Source organism: Centroberyx affinis, unplaced genomic scaffold (genome assembly GCF_046629955.1).
Source record: "Centroberyx affinis isolate AG114_WGS23_722 - 3 ecotype Tasmania unplaced genomic scaffold, CSIRO-AGI_Caff_v1 ptg001272l_1, whole genome shotgun sequence".
Classification (NCBI taxonomy): Eukaryota; Metazoa; Chordata; class Actinopteri; order Beryciformes; family Berycidae; genus Centroberyx; species Centroberyx affinis.
The window spans coordinates 184,892-204,453 of record NW_027279781.1 but is presented as its reverse complement, the minus strand read 5'-3'; the positions used below and the strand labels follow the sequence as shown (position 1 = coordinate 204,453).

At 42.6% G+C, this 19,562-nt stretch overlaps 3 protein-coding genes across 9 annotated transcripts; all 3 read right to left on the bottom strand.

Annotated features, from left to right (window-relative positions):
• Window positions 1–300: 300 nt before the first annotated feature.
• On the bottom strand, window positions 301–6,749 carry LOC139648911 (Fc receptor-like protein 3). 3 transcript variants are annotated; one of them, XM_071525165.1, is made up of 13 exons: window positions 6,612–6,749; window positions 6,497–6,523; window positions 6,240–6,366; window positions 5,931–6,106; window positions 5,028–5,214; window positions 4,743–4,849; window positions 4,345–4,617; window positions 3,543–3,848; window positions 3,347–3,448; window positions 3,050–3,077; window positions 1,535–1,583; window positions 1,285–1,350; window positions 301–1,181 (listed from the first exon to the last, which is right to left on the bottom strand). In XM_071525165.1, the coding sequence occupies exons 1-13, from the start codon at window positions 6,634–6,636 to the stop codon at window positions 1,098–1,100; spliced, it is 1,557 nt and encodes a 518-aa protein (XP_071381266.1). In that variant the 5' UTR covers window positions 6,637–6,749; the 3' UTR covers window positions 301–1,097. The 3 variants fall into 3 exon arrangements, with proteins under 3 accessions (XP_071381266.1, XP_071381268.1, XP_071381267.1); XM_071525167.1 differs by having other exon boundaries at window positions 6,240–6,286; XM_071525166.1 differs by lacking the exon at window positions 6,497–6,523 and having other exon boundaries at window positions 6,612–6,738.
• Window positions 6,750–7,108: 359 nt separating this feature from the next.
• On the bottom strand, window positions 7,109–11,776 carry LOC139648910 (Fc receptor-like protein 5). Of its 5 annotated transcripts, none has more exons than XM_071525161.1 (11): window positions 11,641–11,776; window positions 11,514–11,540; window positions 10,874–11,175; window positions 9,881–10,177; window positions 9,452–9,724; window positions 8,541–8,879; window positions 8,343–8,399; window positions 8,150–8,260; window positions 7,984–8,011; window positions 7,806–7,896; window positions 7,109–7,399 (listed from the first exon to the last, which is right to left on the bottom strand). In XM_071525161.1, the coding sequence occupies exons 1-11, from the start codon at window positions 11,706–11,708 to the stop codon at window positions 7,379–7,381; spliced, it is 1,614 nt and encodes a 537-aa protein (XP_071381262.1). In that variant the 5' UTR covers window positions 11,709–11,776; the 3' UTR covers window positions 7,109–7,378. The 5 variants fall into 5 exon arrangements, 4 of the variants coding, with proteins under 4 accessions (XP_071381262.1, XP_071381263.1, XP_071381264.1 ...); XM_071525162.1 differs by having other exon boundaries at window positions 10,874–11,155; window positions 11,641–11,723; XM_071525163.1 differs by lacking the exon at window positions 8,343–8,399.
• Window positions 11,777–12,582: 806 nt separating this feature from the next.
• Window positions 12,583–19,519, bottom strand: tmc8 (transmembrane channel-like 8). Its single transcript, XM_071525160.1, has 16 exons — window positions 19,207–19,519; window positions 17,791–18,028; window positions 17,141–17,289; window positions 16,879–17,010; window positions 16,729–16,781; window positions 16,496–16,635; window positions 16,234–16,381; window positions 15,502–15,675; window positions 15,239–15,390; window positions 15,068–15,137; window positions 14,745–14,842; window positions 14,402–14,588; window positions 13,666–13,796; window positions 13,379–13,534; window positions 12,957–13,035; window positions 12,583–12,723 (listed from the first exon to the last, which is right to left on the bottom strand). The coding sequence occupies exons 1-16, from the start codon at window positions 19,244–19,246 to the stop codon at window positions 12,583–12,585; spliced, it is 2,088 nt and encodes a 695-aa protein (XP_071381261.1). The 5' UTR covers window positions 19,247–19,519.
• Between the last annotated feature and the right edge of the window lie 43 nt (window positions 19,520–19,562).

Genomic DNA, 19,562 nt, shown 5'->3' with positions numbered 1-19,562 from the left:
ACGAGGACAAGATCCACCCATGCGAGACGTCGCCTCTGCAGGCAGCGACGCTCCGTTGGTGCGCGTCAGATAGGCGGAGCTGAGCTGAGCTGCGTGCTATCCGGTTTGCTCTATGTCCGCATAGGGAAAAATACTAAATGTGTGACTGTTATAATTTCAGAATCAGCCTTTCCTTGAACCACTCGCAAATGTTTGAGTGAAATTTATGGTTTTATTACAAAACGCTATATATCCATTTTGGGAGAATTGTTTCCTGAAATTCATCATGGCAATTTCTCAAAAGTCCTCACAAAATAAACTATTTTATAAGCAAATCCTTAAAAAAAAGTTTATTTAGTACACTGTAGTATGCTTCTTTAAAACTAAAAATAAGATAGTAGGCTATACTTTTATTTTACTTTTGTTGTACATGCTAAAGGTACATTTGAGAATAGTAGGCCTGTATCTAGGCCTGCACTTGAACTTTTAATGATACACTTGTTGAATACTTATTTACACTTTTGCTAAAGGTACTGAGAATAGTACCTATACTGAGGCTTACTAGCACTGATAGTAATTATACTAGAATATAATATACTTTCATAAACTTAAAAGTGGTCAAATTAAGTCACAAGAAGTTCAAATATCTTAATATACTTTTAGTATTTGTGCATTTGAGTCAACCTCAGTATAGAAGTATAAAGTTAACTTAAAGTATACACTACACTTTTATAAACTAAAAAGAGGACCAATTCAGTCCCAACAACAAATTAGTACACTTAAAAGTAGATTAATGATTTACCAAAGTTAGTACACTTTTTATATTGAAGTGTACTTAAAAAAAAAAATACACTTCATGTTTACCACTTTTTTGTAAGGGAATATCTTAAAATGACTCATAAGCTCAACGCTAACTCATAATGTGCTTAATTTTCAAGATAGCAGTCAATATGAGAGTGGGTGTCATTTTTTAAATGGTGGATATCTCATTTTGGAACAAAGCTCTTCAAATAATTAACCTGGCTCATACAAACAGCACAGAGCATCATGAACAGATATCTCATATTTCTTTAAAAATCCACAACAGTCTGTTTTAATCGAGCAGAGAGGGCGACCCTTCAAGGCTCCTCGACTGGTTCATCTTCTAGCGTCGTCTTCTCCTCCGCAATCTGCGGCCACTCGTCTGTGGAGGCTTCAGACTCCTGTGGAGACGACAAGACAGAAGGAGGAGTGACAGAGAGACTCAGTTTGACTGCTTGCTGGCTTACTTGATTCATTCATTCATTCATTTGCCCATTGACCTACCTGATCAGATTCATCTATTCTGGCTGCCTTCACCACATCAGCTTCCTCTCTGTACTCTTCCGAATCCTAAGAGAATGAAAGATGGTAGAAAAGATTCTGTGTTATGGTAAAGTATAATGATGATAGAATAATAAGCTACAATGTAGGCCTACTTGTGAACTTGTACAGAAATGTAGCAGTAGGGATGAAGTGAATAGTCTTTATGGAATACATGGGCTTGAATGATGGAGATATAGGAGTATTGACCCACCAGCTCGTCCTCATGAGTGACGACCACGCTTTCCATCTCCAGGTCATTCCTGAGAGAGCAGAGAACAGGGAGGAGTCACATAATCAGTTGGTTAGGAGCAAGCAAAACACAGCAATTTGGACACTGAGATTTGTTAAAGGTTCAATCAGTAAGATTTTTACTTTCCCATAGCATAAAATGACTATAATATTTGGTCTGAGGTTTGATAGAGTTGTTGATCAATACCGATGAGTCAGCGATTATTTTGCCAGATGCTGAGATTTCTGTCTTTCAAATTTCACTTTCTGGCCCAAACTCATAGATGGTAAAAAACAGATGGACGTGGTGAGTGTGACGTCACCGCTAGGTTTCTGAAGGTCCGTTTTGAAGCCAAAAGTTGGGGTGTACGAGCGCCGCCATGTTGACATTTTTTGGAGCCGGAGCAGCCAGAGCAAAGCCGGGGGTTTCCCACAGCGGCGTGCTGCTATTGGTCCATAATCGCCGACCTGTCGATCACTGGACAGGGCTTTGGAGCCGACCCTAGCGGACATTAGAGGAACTGCAGCTTTCAGCCACTTCCTTATTGGCTTCAAAATTCACCCGTGGTTTTCAAGTATACCTTTTGGCCACTTGCCCGAACTCTGTCTTGGAGCAAAAGTTTCCCGCCTATCAAGACAGCCCCAATCTCCTCCCCACTTAAACACATTTTAAACAGCTCAGTGATGGAGGATGGAGCAAGCAAACTGTGTTGCAAGACATTTCGTTATCAAGCCAAAAAAATGCAAATGACAAAGCAGTATTATTATTAAAGTATTTTGCATAGTGATGTATTACCTCTTCACTAGATGTTTCTCATGGATCTCTGCTCTAATTAGCTAGCTTATTTGTCTTTATTGTGAAAAGCTGACTTTATTATTTGTGTCAATTACAGGCCGCTGCTTCACCAGAAACCGGTTGATGTTGTTGCAATTCTTTGGTGACCAATAGAGGTCGATAAAAGTCACAGATTACTTAATGCTCCTTCAAACGTGCAATGTGTAGCATTTTAATGTCAATAAATCATTACCACATTAATTTTGAGACATTAGTATAATTACTGTAAATAAACAACACCATTGCTGAGGAAATTGACAGCCTCTATCGGCCTCTACACTGCATTGTACATTGTGTGCCACCAGGTCGTGTTTTCAGGAAATCTGTTGGACTGCTTTACGGCACAAAACAGGAAGAGGGCGCTGTTCTTCCAGCATAGACGGAGCTAAAGCTTTCAGAGTTCTTTGCTATGGCAGATGGTGGAACGAGTGAAAGGCAGATGGAAAATTGAGTTCCAACATGTTTATCTTGTTCAGTAAAGTGAAAGAGAAAACCTCCTCTTTGTGTCAGGAAGCAGCTGGGTTTATGGGAAATGGGGTCTTAATGTTGAGAAACACCAACACTAACAATACTACTGGGGTGACACAGAGGCTAGCAATCGCCTTGACCGTGGCTTATGGTAATTATACCTAAGTATCACAATTAATTTGACAAACAACTTACAGAGACTTCTCTCCATACTGCCTTCGCCCTGAAAGAGGAAAGAGGAGAAAACAAGGTTGTAATTCACATCAAGGTGCAGAGGTCAATAGAAAAGAGAGGAGGATACACCAGATAAAACGCCAGATAAAACAGGGAGGAATTGTAAAACAACAAAATATTTCATTGATCCCCTTTCCTCTTGTACTCCTCCACAGGGAAATGAGAACACAGCGTCAGTTACAGAGCAGCAGCTGGAGCTGGTATGTACAGGACCCTATGCTGTTCCTAGACCAAGTAATGGAGAAGTTATGAACTCACTGAACACCACTCCGACACAACAACAAATGGAGACCATGGAAACCAGGAAGATGAAACAGCCAAAGACAACCGCCACCACCCAGATGGGGAGACGATTCAGCACTGGAGGAGGAGGAGGAGGAAGAAGAAATGAAACAAAAACGATCACGTCACAAACATTTGCACCATAAAACAGTTGGTAACAGATCAGCAGTACCTTCTTTATCAAAGTACCGCTTCTCACTCCTTATCACAGTGGTTTCGTCAAAGCTGTCTGACACTTCACAGTGGTACGTCCCAGCGCTGCTCCTCCCTACAGCGAGGAGGAGTATGGACTGGTGTGGAGGCTGGTGGACCACCCGGTAGAAGGTTCCCTGGCCCGCTAGAAGGGTTTTGTTGAGGAACCACTGGTACCGCAGATGTGATCCCTTTGCCGCCTTGCAGTAGAACCTCAGGCCGATCACAGCAAAGTTTTCTCCAATGTCATAGTGGTCACTCATCGTCACAGGCCCGCCAACCGGCACTGTTGGGGATAATGTGGAAGCATCCGTTGAAGACAGAAACAGTAGACAGATGGACAGACAGGGAAGGAATACAACAAATAGATATGATGACGAGCGAGCTTGTATGTTTGTGTGTTCATGTGCAATCGGATGTATTGGAAAAATTAATTTCCTACTTGGAAACATCCTCCAAAGTCAGATGGTTAAGTCGTAAACTCAGAGAAAATTTTGCTACCCGAGTTTCCGAGTTATGACACAATGGTGACCTTTAACCTTCTCAACAAGGCACATAAACATACACCTGGTTGTTAGCCAGACTAACTTAACATTTGTTTGACTGAAGTTCATCAAATTAGCTTTTTAAACTGCAGGATGTCCATGTTTGTTTGTTGTATGTCTGCCGGGTTTGTTTTTCCAAGAAAATAGCACATGAATGCAACGCTATTTAGCGACTTGGAAGTCCCGGATGAACGCAGAGTGTATCATAATGTCTACAGACTCACACGATGCACATACCAACTTCTAAGGGCATCCTTGGACTATACGCAATCTGGTCTCCGTTATCTGCCTGGCACTGGAACCAACCCAGGTGCCGGCCCAAAACCACTGGGATCGTGAATGCGGACGTTCGGTCCTCCACCGTCTCATTGATAACAAATTCTGTACTGTTGTAGAGTGAAAAGGTGATGGGCGGAGTCCCCCTTGTTGACTGACAGGTGACCAAGGCATAATAGTCCTGGGTGGCCTCCTTCAACACGGTGAAGGAGATATCAGGATTTGACACCGACTCTGAGGGAAAACACAGTGAACAGGACACACAAGGAGGTTATTTCATTGACCTTTATTCAAAATCAACCACGTTATATATCTAAAATTTGATTTTGACAGTGTATTCAATAGACTCAACAGCTTACCTTTGACTGTGATCAGAACTTCAGAGCTGTTGGAGGTGAAGACCTGTGTCTCGTTCAGTTGGTTGGTAGCGACGCACATGTAGGACCCACTGTCTTGAGGAGTGGTCCTAAGGGTGACACAGCTTGTTTTTCAGTCACATCCCTATAATCTTTCAGATATTATCAAGAGAATTATCTGTGACAGGTGGAACGACAGGTGGAACGACAAGTGTAACGTGCATTTGCTGTCGACATATTACACTATCGACAACACAAAAGCACCAGAGTAAAGCAGATTCCACTGACCTGTAGATGAAGAGTTGGTTCTGTGTGGCGTTGCGGAGAGGAGATGGAGAGACAGGCCGGCCGTTCACCAGCCAGCTGTAGGAGATGTGATTCCCAGCGACCACATCACAGCGCAGCTCCAGTGTCTTCCCTCCATGGAACTCCACTGGACCTGATTGGACAACAACCTCTGCCCCTTGCACAGGCTCTGCAGGGCAGGCACAGCAACAGACTGATGTCACAGTCTTATTCCCAAAATGACACTCATACTTTCTTTACTTGCTTTCTTGTTTTTGGTGGTTCACAAACTGCTTTAGTGTAATTTTCTCTAAGCTCAGCCAATTCTCAGTATGTTGAAGAGGTGTGGCCCTGTCAACATGCTAAGCAACACCAAACTAGTCAAGTTTGAGTTAGTGTCACTTAACTCTGAATTTGTGACTTGTTGGTCCATAAAAAGTGATTGTACTGTACTGCTCCTTTCCTCAACATCAAATTACTGGTAAATCCAACTGTTTTTGATAGCAGTGGCAGATAAAGCTTGTAGAGCAGTCTAATTGTGTTATTCACTGCATATGAATATTTTATTTATCTTTAAGGAGCAAATTTCCAGTGCTGGAACTTCAACAATTCATAATGGAAATGCGGTGATTTGGCAAATGCAGCAATTAGAGCATTCATTAAAATCTAGATGCACCAGGAGGTAGATTGGGTTATTAAAACAGTCTGATTTTGTTGATAATTGTCTACAATACTGACAGTTCCAATATTTTAACTTTCTCTTTGTTAAAACAATACCAAGAGATTGGGAAATGTGATTCTCATTGCACTGGACCTCTAACAAGATACGTGCCCACAGTGTTTGATTTTGCTGCAATAGAGGAATTGTGTACAATGTACAAGTATCCTGGTAATACAGACACTCACCAACTACTTTAAGATAGTGTCTGTCGCTGATGGTGGGCTGTATGAGAGAGTTGTTCTGCACTCTGGCCTCACACTCCAGGTAGCCCTCATGGTAAGACCTGGCAATCATGGGGAATTCTGCAATCGTCCCATTCATGGAAGTGTATTCGGCCAAAATCTTGGTGCGGTCACCCTCCCTAGATAAGGTTGATAATTAGAGGGATTAGATAAACCCCAAACCACATGGTTCAAGGAGGTGAATTGAACTCACAGACATTTGCTCTACACATTTTAGTCCAGTCATTAGGTTTAATGTGAATTAACACCCACTTGAATAGCAGCATCAGGATGGATTCGTCCTCTGGGTAGATCTGCACCTTACAGAAAAAATTCATAAAGTGGTCCAGTAAAGCTGCCGCAGGGCCATCCAGCTCCGGGCGTCCTAGAACTGAGGCGCCTACAAAAAATACACTCACTCAACAGATACAGTATATTGGCAGGGTACAAGTTTATAGTAACTGATCTACACACACACAGACACACACACACACACACAAGCAAACACATAAACTGTACAACTGACTTACTGCTTTCCTTGCTACAGTAACACAACGCTAGAGAGAGGAAAAAGAGAAAAAATAAAGGTTACAAAAGTTTCAAATTGTGAAACAAATACTATAATATTTGCGTTGATTATCTTACCAAATATGACCACAAAAACAGACATGCTGGAGGCTCCAAGTGATGAAAGAGTCCTGACGAGATGACCATCGGGGGAAATAATTGTCTTGAAAGCCACAGTAGATGTGACTTCAATATGTAGTTTTGATTATGCTAAACTGTGTAATGGCAGTGGTGAGGAGGTTTGACAGTTTTGAATGGAGGGTCGAAGTACTGCGGGTAAAAGGAACAGTAGATTACAAACATCCGCACACACACGCACGCGCACACACACACACACACATTTTGGAACATGTGCAAAGAACTGATAGTATTACGCTACACCTCCCTATCTTTACCCTCCCTCTCTCTGACTTTACAAGATTAATTAATTCATGTCATAATTTTGATGTTGTTATTTTATATTTTGAATTCTATCAAGATAAAGTATTGTATGGATTACAATGAGACGTGGGAATGAAGCTGTAATCAGGCATCAATTACTATCATTACTATAATAAATGCAACAAAACAGCAGTTTAAATATTTTTATTTGCACAAAAGGTGGCTGAATACAGTAGTTTTGTTCTGACAGTGTAGTTTTGCTGTAAAAACGAATCCTCCACTATTTTCAACTGATGGCTCCACCAATGTGTTTGTAAGCAAGTAGCAGTTGAGGCAAAGTGATCGTTGCAATGCCAATAGAACAACAAAGATGGCTGCTGATTTGAGAGGAGAAAGTGGAAGCTGCAGGAGGAAGTGATCTGTCTGATTAGAGATTACATGGTGCAGAGTCGAGTCGTCACGTGTCATACTGTGATCTCCATGGTCTGAAACAGAGAGAGGGAGAACGGTCATCATGTTGTCTCGTTTATCTCTGGTTAAATTAGTTCAGTTTGTTTCAGATATTATCAAAATCATAAGGAACGCTTCATTTTATTTACTTTCTGCACGATGTGTCAAATTTGGGGGTTAAGAAGGTGAATAAAGAAACCTATTCTTTCCAGTTTCATTTATTTTATTTTACAGTTTTACTGTATTTTACTGTTTTACTGTACTTTTACTGTGTAACTGATTTGGAAAACTGCTTCTTAAAATCATGTTATCACCCTGGGGGAAAGCTCAACCATTGACATTGCAGTAATAAAGTAAATTATAATTTCAATTCCTAAGAAGTTCATGCTAAATAATTGTGTATACATGCAGTGTTGTGTATTGATATGTAGGATTTTATACCTGATTCTGGACATCACTGTCTGTGTCGGATGTGTCCATCTGCCTGCCTTCAGACTGGGAAGTGGTTGTGGACAGAGGAAGTGCACCTAAACTGGGATGGGAAGGTACAGACAATGTATGACTGGGTGATTTGAATTACAGAAATAACACTTTAGAGGTCCAATAAAATGAAGCTTACTTTGTCGTTGCATTAGTGCGAACATTAGCTGAGAAAGAAAGGAGAAGGGAGGAGGTGTGGGAGAGAAAAAGAGGGAGATAATCACTTTTTTAAAATCAGTTATCAATTCTGATCACTCAATCTCTTACTAACACACACACACACGCGCACACACACACAGGCATACCTTGCTTGCGGTCAAACATCCTGATCACACAGGCCACGGCCCCGACCAAGGTCAGAAACATGAAGCCACACAATGTTATGGTGATAAGCTCGATGGTGCTGAAGGAAACCTCTGTGGGAGAGAATGGACAGGCCAATGAAGCATTATATACAGTGTATGCAGTATATAAGTCAATGAAATATATGTTTTTTACTTGGTGGTGTTGCAGTGGAAGATGTTGGGAGTTGCTCAGGACATGCAGTTAAGGATCCTGTCTGATCGAAAGTAGAAAGTATTATGTGGTAAAGAGTGCAGAAACCCCAGATAAGGGGGAAATTTCTGACAGGGCATCTGTCAAATGTTCAGACTAGTCTGGAGGTTTTTGTAACACCTGCAGTCTTGACCGCCTCACCTGTCACTCGGACCAGCTCAGCTGCACTCTCCACCCAGGGGCCGGAGTCGTCATAGCTGTCCCTCGCCCGGCAACGGTAATACCCAGACTCCTCTGGGCCCAGCCCGGGGAGGATGAGGGTCCGTCTCTGGTCAGTGAAAGCATAGTGAGGGTTGGGGACGAGAGGCGGAATGTGGGAGTCTGGATGGGTCTCGGTGGGGAGGAGAGAGTCGTTGAAGAGCCAGGTGAAGTAAGGGAAAGTTCCTCTGCTCAGCTGGCAGTGCAGCCTGACAGCAGACATTTTGGAATCAGCTGTGTACAGATGTTCTACCTCCACTTTCGCCCGGCCTCCGACTGGGACTGGAACAAAGGGGAGGGGGGAGGGGGGGAGGGGGGTTAATGAAGTGATGAAGTGATGAGATGAAAGAGAGAGACATTCGCTTCACCTATCTGTATGGCTCATACCCACTTCTACGATTTCTACAATTTATTTTGTGGCAGCAACTTTCAAGCCCATTTGTGATGTTTTCGTTGTCTTTCAGTGGAAAAAGTGTCAAGTTGAAATTATCTTGATCTTGGTTGCAATGATCTATTTGTTAATTGTTCTGATTAGACTGTTAATTGGATTAATAAGCGGTCTGTGAGAATGTACTCTCTTGGCTATACATTTATAAAATAACTGCCTGTAAGAGATTTGTTGCAAGCACCCCCCTACCCACTGTTTTAAAATAGTTTTAAATGTCCAAGTGTTATGAGGATATTACAATGAACTGGACTATTTTAATGAACTGGACTAATGAAGTTTAAGTTTTAATCCATGGATATTAGGGAACAGCCCCATCCCTTAAACCCACATGTGGGATGTCAGATCTTGCTGTGAAAGAGGGATGGAAAAGGCCTGGAGACCCGAGCTAATATCATCATCATCATACCCACTTCCAGAGTCAGAGGCTCACTCAGCAGCTGCTGCACGTCATTTTGCGCCCGACACTGCGCCACGCCCATGTCCCGCCCGGGTACCATGGCAACAGGGAACCAGGCAACCAGGGACTCAGTTGCTGTGACAGAGCCTGCTTCCTTGTCGTCTAGTAAAAGGTAAAAGGTGACCGGAGGACTCCCGCTTGATGACCAGCAGGTCACATTACCGCTGTAATTGTCCCCCTCTTTGGAGAGCGTGAAAGAGATGCTTGGTGTTGAAAAGTGGACTGGAGGAGGAGGGGAAGGAATGGAGAGGGGGAAAGATGGAGAGAGGGATGTTAAATGTTAAAAACACAAAGGGGAAGTAGAAGTGTGCATATATAACCTCTATTTAGACCAGGTGCTTGATAAAATTTAAAGTTGTATTTTCAACTGATATTTACCTTTGACCGTCACCTGGACCTCCTCACTACTGGAAAACCTGCTGTTCTCCTTCATGCTGGTCCCTGCCATGCAGGAATATTTCCCAGCATGCTCCGAAGTCACCTTCTCCACCACTAGCTTGTTCCCTGCGGGGCGGAGCAGGGGTAGGGCCGAAGATGTCACTTCCCTCCTGTTGAAGAACCAGGTGTAGGAGAGGTGGGAGCCCCTGGTGACGTCACAGCTCAGGACGAGGCGCGACCCCTCGTACGCAACAGGGGGGAAGGGCTCAGAGGTCAATCTGGTTCCTGACACAGGAGCTAAAGATGAGGGAAGGGCAGAGGGTTGGGGACGAGAGGAAGAGGTTATGTAATTGTTGTCTTCAGCAAAATCACTGGAATCATTAAAGGTCTAATAAGAGAGAAGCAGCAAGTGAAGAGTTCCCTCTTATTGCGGAGAGATGGGAGAAAGTGAAACAAATAGGTCACTTCTTTTTCAGTGTCAGTGTATTAAAATGTTTGGGGGAAGTAAAATGGGAATGGATGTCTATGTTGAATATACAAGGTAACTGTATTTATAGTACCAACTGTTTGACTCCGCGAAGTCTTGTTTGATATCTACTTGGTGAATATTGATCATTAGTGTGTGTGTATCACCAGGGAATATGTACTACTCTGAGCTTTACCATAAAAAGCCCTGTATTTTAGTTGTAATTCGATTTTTTTTAGGAGTAGTGGGGGGGCGTCTGGGGAAAGGGGTAAAGGCTTTAATGTAAGGTATTTTTTTTAAATGATCTTACTTCATTATTTATTTATGTAGTTATTTATTTACCCCCGTCCCTTCTGAGATTATCTGCAGTGTGTTTTGTTCTATAATGATTGAATCTGTAATGGAAAAAAATGAACAAAAAAAGCAAATATATAAAGTTAATTGCACGGACTCATGCACCTTGCCCCATGCCAGGTCTCTCTCTCTCTCTCTCTCTCTCTCTCTCTCCCTCTCCCTCCGGTACTCACTCACTACTAGCAGCCTGATGCTGCTGCTGACTCCTGTGTCTCCTCCCGCTGTCGCCCTACAGCTGTACGACCCCTCTGACGACCCAGCCACCTTGAAGAAGAACGTGGCAGGCTGGTCCCCCTGGAGGTCGGTACCTGTGGTGATCGGGACGTTACTGTCCTTCATCAGCACATAGGTGATGGGCGGAGACGACCCGGGCGCTATGCACTGGAACGCCACCTTAGAGCCCAGGTAGGCCTTGTCCGGACCCGCCAAGACCGGGTAAAGGGAGACTGATCCACCTGGAGGAAGAGAAGCAGCTCTGGAAGTAGTTTGGGTTGAGAACTGGCATTTAGCCATAATGTGATCAGGCTTTAGAAGAAGTCCTGGACCAAGTTATATAGAGGTTATATATGCAGATAAACAGAATAAACGTATATCTTTCTCTAGGTGTATAAAGTGTTCTCATCGACACACATAAAACATAAAGAGTGTGGTCAAACTATACCATCTTCTTAGCAGTATACCAATCTCCTGCTATAACTACTATTACTCTACACCACTGTATAATGCAGTATGTATTTGAAAGCTTCTGAGCCAGAAAACATTGAATTTATTGACATTTTACATTAAATTTTACATTCACTTTGATCAACTTACTTATCTTGAGGACCAAACTTGCTGAAGCTGAAAAAACAACAACAACACAGTACAATAAGACTGATATTAAATTAATTGTTAAAGTATTGAGTTACAATGTCGTTTGTCAAACAATATTTTAACTCACCCAAAACTGCCAACAAATGAAATATCTGTAGAATCTTCATAACAGTGCTCCGTATTCATCAATGACATGGTTTCTCATGCTAGGTTTTAAGTGTGTGTGTGTGTGTGTGTGTGTGTGTGTGTGTGCAATTCATGTGTGTGTAAAGGATAGGGGTGTTACACGTGTGTTACAGATAGATAACATACTAGGCTGTACTGTATGTTTGGCTTAATTTTAAGTATCTATGCCAACACACCAATATAACCAAAACAAAAAAGCCCACAAACTCAAAAACACAAAAGGTTTTAATGAGCACAATGTTTAAAAAATGAGAAATAAAAATAAACAAAACACAGAACCCTCCATTATACAACCTGTATACTGGGATATTGGAGTATTAATGTTGTAACACTAAAGTAATACTATGAATATCCTCAGAAATGTTGAGTATAATTCAGTCCACATACATTCATTATTCATAAACAAAACAAGAGTTCACACATTCTATATGTACAAGCTTAACTCAGCCCTAAGAAGAAAAACACTGTAATTGCACTTTACAAGAACATTAAAACATTACCATACTGTATTATTTCTATTTCTATTTTTATAATTAATATGAGAGGATGAGGATGAGAGAACATGAAGGATAAATTAAGAGAGGGGGAAACTGTACATTGCTGTTATGTTTTGCAGACAGTTTTTTTTCTTATCTTTATGTATCATGTGTACTGGAACAGTCACAGTTTCATGGATTCTCGACTGTTAAAGCACCCTCCACCCACCAACCTCCTCCCAGTGATGAGGCGGTGACAGGCAGCAAAGTGCAACGTTTCACTCTCTGAGACTTGCCGTCACTCAGCAAAGCTGCTCTTTTGAATTCAAGTTTGTGGACGGACAGCTTCTGCTATGAACTGCAACCCTGAATTGGGGGTTATAATCAGAAATCAGCAAAAATCTTTTTCATTCTTCAGATGTGTGGAGGGCGGTCCTTCTGCTGGCGGGGCTGTCCTGCTCAGTGCCTGCAGGAGCTCTCTGCGTCTTCTTCCGACCTCTGAGCAGCGTGGCGTGTTGTTTCACCAGGAAACGTTTATCTGAACTGCTCTGTGAGGGAAACACATACATGTTTATTGACACAAGTGTTTGAACATGTATGCACACAAACACATGGATACATAAGACACACAGACAGTACAAGTGCATGACACACTAATAGACACCAGTATGAAAGATTCACTCACTTCACAACCAAACTAACTGATTGCAGCCCGCGTATCTCCTTATCTGTCTTATAGGGCGTTTATAGCTATTTCATTGTGTGGTGGCACGTAACTTACCATAACCAGCATATCTTTCAGTCTCTCAATGGCTTTCTGGTTGGCTCGTCTCCGCGACACATAGGAAGTTAAGATTACACTGAGGAAACAGATTCAGATTCAGAGATTCATTGAGAGATTCTGTTCCAGCAGGTCAGGTCAAAGTATCACATGTCTATTTTAAAGTAACTTGTTTTCAGTGGCAGTAAACGATCGTTATTGTTTAACAACTTGGTTGCAAATGTAGGCAGGGTGTCTCCGGCTCTCTCGCCCCAAAAGAGCTTTAGGTCAAAACCACCTCACAGCAGTTTATATATTTGTATTCCTTCAAACTGGAAAAACTCAACACACAGCAAATACAGAGCCGGTGTCTGCTTTCACCTGAACAAATCTACCAGAGTGAAGTCAAATATACTGTATTGTGTGGCATGTCTGTCACTTACATCTCAGCTAGGATGAGCGGCAGGGCGAAGGCCTCAGAGGTCAGGTATCGGAGAACATTCTGGGCCGCTGAGGGGAGACTGTCCACACACACGTCTGTCACATTAAACACACTCGCCCCATTTCCAAACGGACCACAGGAGGAGGACGGGGAGAACCTGGCGGAAGAAGGGAAAGAGGAGGATCAGGAACGAGTTAGATTGGGATAACTGAGCAGGGGTGGAAAGAGCACTAAAATATTGTTTTCAAGCTGAAGTATTGTTATTGTTATTGTTGTGTGAGTTCTCACTGGTAAAGGTTGAAGCCGAGTGTGGCCACAGCCATGAGGAGACCCAGCAGCAACATGAAGTGGAACAAAACCGAGGAGCTGGAGGCTCGCAGCATCCTCTGCTCCGCCACACAGCACCGCAGAACCATGAACTACAGAAGAGAGAGAGAGAGAGAGAGAGAGAGTGAGAGAGAGAGAGAGAGAGAGAGAGGGAGATGGACAATGAGGGGAAAATAGTTCAAATACAATAGATGGTTTATAACTCCCATCTGCCATCAGCCAACCGCAGAACCGTGAACTAAAGAAAATGAGAGAATCTTTAATCTTAATAGCCCTAATCATTCTTATTCCGACTTGTTATTCTGTTATTTGACCCTAGGAATGTGTTTTGGCATTACTGTACTGTATATGGTCAAGTCTCTTTGAATTGAGAGAGAGAGGGAGAGAGAGAGAAATAGAGAGAGAGAGAGACAAAGAGAGACAAAGAATTTTTAATTAAAAAACTACTTTATAAAACTCTTCTACTTACAAATCCATTCTGAAACCAGTGCATAAATCAGGATAAGCAGGCATTTAACTTACACTACCTCCACTCATGAATAGACAGAAGAGAGAGAGAGAGAGAGAGAGAGAGAGAGAGAGTGATAGAGAGAGAGAGAGAGAGAGAGAGAGAGAGAGAGAGAGAGAGATGGTCAATGAGGGAAAACCAGTTAAAATACAATAGACAGTCTGTAACTCCCATCTGCCACCAGCCAACCTTCTTGATGTAGAATGTCGCCACCAGTTTGACAGTTTCCAGAAGCGGCAGCAGAGGGCAGTAGTAGACTCCCACCCAGCTCACTGTCTGGTTGTGCACCAGGTCGAGCACATTAAAAGGGATCAGGAAGCGCTGTTTCCCTGACAACCGGGCCAGCCAGGATGATGGGTAACTCTCCTGCAACAACCTGTGAGGCAGAGGGATGGCAGCTTGATTGGGAAGTCCATAAACACTGTTGTGGCCTTCTCTCCAGAAAGACAATAAAAAAACATTTGCATTTGGTCTCCTTCAAACCAAATGATGACTAAGAAAGAAAGACATGGTTGATTTGAAACAAACCCACTTCCTGGGGTAGTTCAAGAGGAAGGTGTTGCAGAATGAGGCCAGGAAGTCGAAGATACAGAGCTTGTACATCTCTTTACCAAACTGGTTCTCCCAACACTTTGAGAAAAAAAAATTGCTTTAAAGACAAGGACAGGTCAAGAATTACTCCAAATATCTGCCTGAAATCACATCTCAGTCCTGAACGTGTGAATGAATGATAACAGCATTGATTTACTTATTATACAAAACTGTTAGGACTTACTTAAGATCAAATTAGGATATAAGAGATATGAGGGAAGATGAGCAATACAGCTTGAAGCACAACTGACAGTCTTAACTCACAAGCTGATTGTTGGTTCTGAAGAGGAAGAACAGGTAGATCCCCAGAGAGGCCAGCTTCAGGAAGATGCTCCTGAGGAAAAGACGGAGTGAATCTACGCAGGAATGTGTGTGTGTGTGTGTGTGTGTGTGTGTGTGCATAGGTTGACATGCATTTTCCTCTTCCTGCCTTACCTCACCAGGGTGGCATTGACCTGCGTGGTGAAGGAGTAATCTTCGAAAGACGAGATCTTCCGGAAGATGTGAGGGAGGACCAGGTTGACCAAGGTGATGACAATAGGAGGGAGGTACTGGAGGAACAGGCTGACCAACCAGTAGTGTCCACTCTAGGAAAGACAGTGTCACATATGAGCACAGCTGCACCGAGAGGCCAAAGCCACGACCATAATATGACTTCAGGAAGCGAGTCTAGCATATAGTCAGCATGAAAGTCTCACCTTCTGGGCCTCGGACTGCGACGTCACCGTGGCAAAGTAGATGAGGAAGAAGGCTCCGCCCAGCAGAGACAGAACTATCGAGTTGAGGACGAGTCTCAGTAAGTAGAGATGCACCCACTGAGCGAGCGTCCGCTGAGCCTCACGCAGTGAGAATCTCTGCTCCTCCAGGTACAACTGAGGAGAGACGGACAGAGAAACATACAGGAAGACTGAGTGGTTGACTTAATCCACCAGCCTGACTGTAATCCAAGATCCTTTGAACTGTGATCACCCATACATCAAGTCAAGTCAACTTTATTTTCGTTTTCGTTGGTGACACAAGCACATTTAAAACAGTGAATCACACATACACACCCTTCCTCTAGCTAGTTTCATTTAAAGGAATAGAAAACTAATACTATAAATACAGTTCAAATGTCCTAAAGTACATCAGAGTAACTTAAAGTGCATCAAATAACATGGATTGCCACACTAATTAAGAGTTCAGAAATTGAATAGGTCAGTCATCAGCACACTTTCAATCACAGATGAGAAGAGCAAGAAATATTGTCTCAAGTGGGCTTTTTTCACTATGAGGTGGACATTACTTTCCACTGTCCTTAAACACCTCATATCTTTGCATGCACATGTGTAAGTGCATGGGTGTGTGTGTGTGCATGCGCATACGTGCGTTTTATGCACACTTGGATGTGCGGCAGCGTGAATGCAGGCATGTGTCACCCCTTCATTCACCTTCAAGTCGTTTCTGATGAAGCTGCGTTTGAGACTGGCTGCAGCAGGGTCCTGGATGGTGAAGTCCCAGCCGCAGAAGATCTTATAGCTCATGTTCACACTGTAACCTTTCCCCAGCAACCAGGTGTGCTTGTAGCCAACTGTCGTCCTATTGGACAAGTTTACAGTAACTGATCTTACAGTGTTTCAGATGCAAGATATGTACATGTTCTTTCAGATGTAAGGATAATGTGTTGATGTTTTTGCCTTGTTGCCAACTGACCTGCGGACCACCATGATGAGACTGAGGAAGAGGATGGTGAGGACTCCAGCGAGGTACAGTAGAGGTGTGTTCAAGCATAGCAAATTCAGAGAACCGCGTGTGTAGAACCCAAAGAAGACTGGAGAACGCTCCAAGAAGCCCTGGGGAACGGAGAGGATAAAGATAGACGATATACTGCAACACACACACACAAACACACACACACACACACAAGAACACAAACAAACACTCACCGACCCCAGGAAGAAATCCAAAACTGAGTCATTGCCTCCAAAGGTCAAAGGTTCTGGAGGAGCACATAAAATTAAAAAAACAATTTATTTTTAGGAGTCTACGTCCAGTTCCGGTTTATGTAATGAAGTCCAGGATTGCAGCTCACTCACCGCTGTTGCTCCTGCCATACAGTGTTGTAGGCGTCAGAATGAAAGACCCGATAATACCACAGTGCAGTAGGTTCAAGAAAAACAGATATCTCAGGAATACAAAATAGGCCTTGACACCTATCCCAAATCTGCCTGTAAAAGATTGGTGAGCATCAGGAATTTGTTTGTATGGTTTGGTGTGCAACAACATTCAAGTGCTTTTTGTGAAATAATGCACTCAAAGGAATTACACTATACTGTATGTCCTGTAGGCCTTTCTTACCTCCGATGGTGTGGAGAACGTGCTGCCATGGCAACAGGCCTGACATAGCCTTTCCCACCTGTGACCACACTCTCTTCCTACTGATACTTTGACTCCTCTTCCAGGACTCCCAAAAACCAATGTTGCGTATTTGCAGCTTTCTCCTTTCCCTAATTGACAGATAGAATGAAATGTAAACATAATATTTAATCACTACTTTTTGGACATTGTATAGTTTTTACTATGCAAATATCATTACTAGAATATTTGCTCCAAAACCAATAACAAAAAGGCTAAGCAAAAACGACATTCCTTCATAAGCTGGTTTGAATGTGAAGCTTTTTAAAGGGAAGAGCAGGAGAGAATTCGTTATTTTTTTCTAGACTAAGATTTGGACATACATACTCAACTCTTTTTCTAATGGCAAAATGACAACTATGATGACTGTAATGTTCCAGAAGATGCAGAACATGTACTTTTAAAAACTTAATATGGTGTAGAGAGACAAATATTCTGTCACAAGATAAGCGAGACTGGACTGGGATGGAATTTAAGGGAAATTTTAGCAGTGGAAGAGAAATTGTGAGAATGCAGCGGGGCTGTTTTTGATTTTCTGTGGGATACAGGAATAGGAAAAGCTGGTTGGAGGAGTGTGGCATAAGCTCCCTCACCTGGCCTCTCTCTTCCCCTGAATACACACGGCCATGTCCCTGAGCGGCTGGGTAGACGCCTTGTCTCTGGCTCCTCGGGACAGGTGGCCATGCTGGAGCGTCCCGCCCCGCCCCGCCTCGCAGGCCTCCCAGCCGCTCTGCCGGGGCCGGGAGGCCTGGGAGCTGGGCAGCTGGTCGTAGATCTCCGTCTGATGGTACACATAGGAATCTGCAGACAGGGTGGAATGACTGCTCTCATCTGTGGGGAATGAAAGGGGGAGAATGACACATACAGTATATGAATGTATTGAATTATGCCAGAGGTGTGACCAAGTCAACTTTGCTTGAGTCCCAAGTCAGATGTAGAACACCAAGTCAAGTCAGATCAAATCAAGAGTCCAGTATCAATTTAACATCTTAAATAAAACAAAATATCTTGGATTTTCAATGTAATATCATTTTAATGGTATAAAAACTTGGCAAGTGCATCATGAGTTTGATTTCTATAATCAGTTTCAACTTAATAATAAATCAATAAATCAAAAACAATCAATTCAATCATTCCATACAAATTCAGAAAACAGAATTTAAATTCAGTCGTCTGGTGGAACAAATCTTGTAACTTTCAATCTAAGTAATTTACACAAACACAAGATCTTTTGACGAGACTTTTCAAGTCATCAAAATACAAGTCATGTCAAGTCTCAAGCAATGGAAATTGTGACTCGAGTCCAAGTCATGTGACTAGAGCCCCCACATCTGAATTATGCAAATTAATTCCTTCTTCATTCTACCTCAATAAAGAAAGAACATGGAGGGCAATTCCAGTTAACTTCAACAGAGGGAAACACTGAACTTGTGTTTACCCTCCATAACAACATTTCTGTCCCTTTCTGTGTGGAATATGCGGTTCTCCCTGTGTTTGTGTGGGTCAGGTGGATTGGTGGTCTTTAAATTGCCAATCTCTATGAATATGGCTGTGATTGTCTGTCTATCTGCAGTATATTGGCCCTGTCATGGACTGGCAAACTGTCCAGGGTGTCTCCCTGCCTTCAGCCCAGTACATGTTGGGTGACCCTGACCAGTAATATGCAGGAGAAGACAATGATTGAATGAATGAATACCTGAACAGGAAGAAACCTATTCACAAAGAACACAAAGATCGACAGATGTTAATCAGATGTTAATCAAAGACTGTTTGCTAGTTCTTTCACTTAATTTAGCAACAAACGGTCAACATTATTCATCTGAAATAAACTGAGCAGTTAAAGGCATGTATCATGTATCGATATGTAAGTGTTTCTCTTGGCTTAAATCTACTGACACAGACACACACACATACACACACATATGCACACATGCAACAGGGAGCAAGCAAGATCTCCTCTCTCTCTTTCTCTCGCACAAACACACAAAAAAATACATTTCTATTCTCACCTGATTGGAGTCTCATGAAGACAGGTCTGTGCTCTTCCATTTTCTTGCCCTGCACTTCCTCTTAGCTATATATATTCAAACACACAAACCCCCTCACTTGCCTCACATGAAATGCATATCACCAAACCACACAACCTACACTGCAACTTACACAATCACACAAAGCGTTTAGGCTCTGGAGATGATTGTATGAAGAATGTTAGTTCCACATCAATCTACACCGCTCTCCACCCCGCAGCAAATCTCACATTCAAGACCCCTGAACACTGGTCTGGAGTTAGTGTTGCTCATCCAGTCTTATTGGTGCAGTCTGTTTTCTGGCAGGTGAAACAGATGCTGGATCTGTCAATACGCAA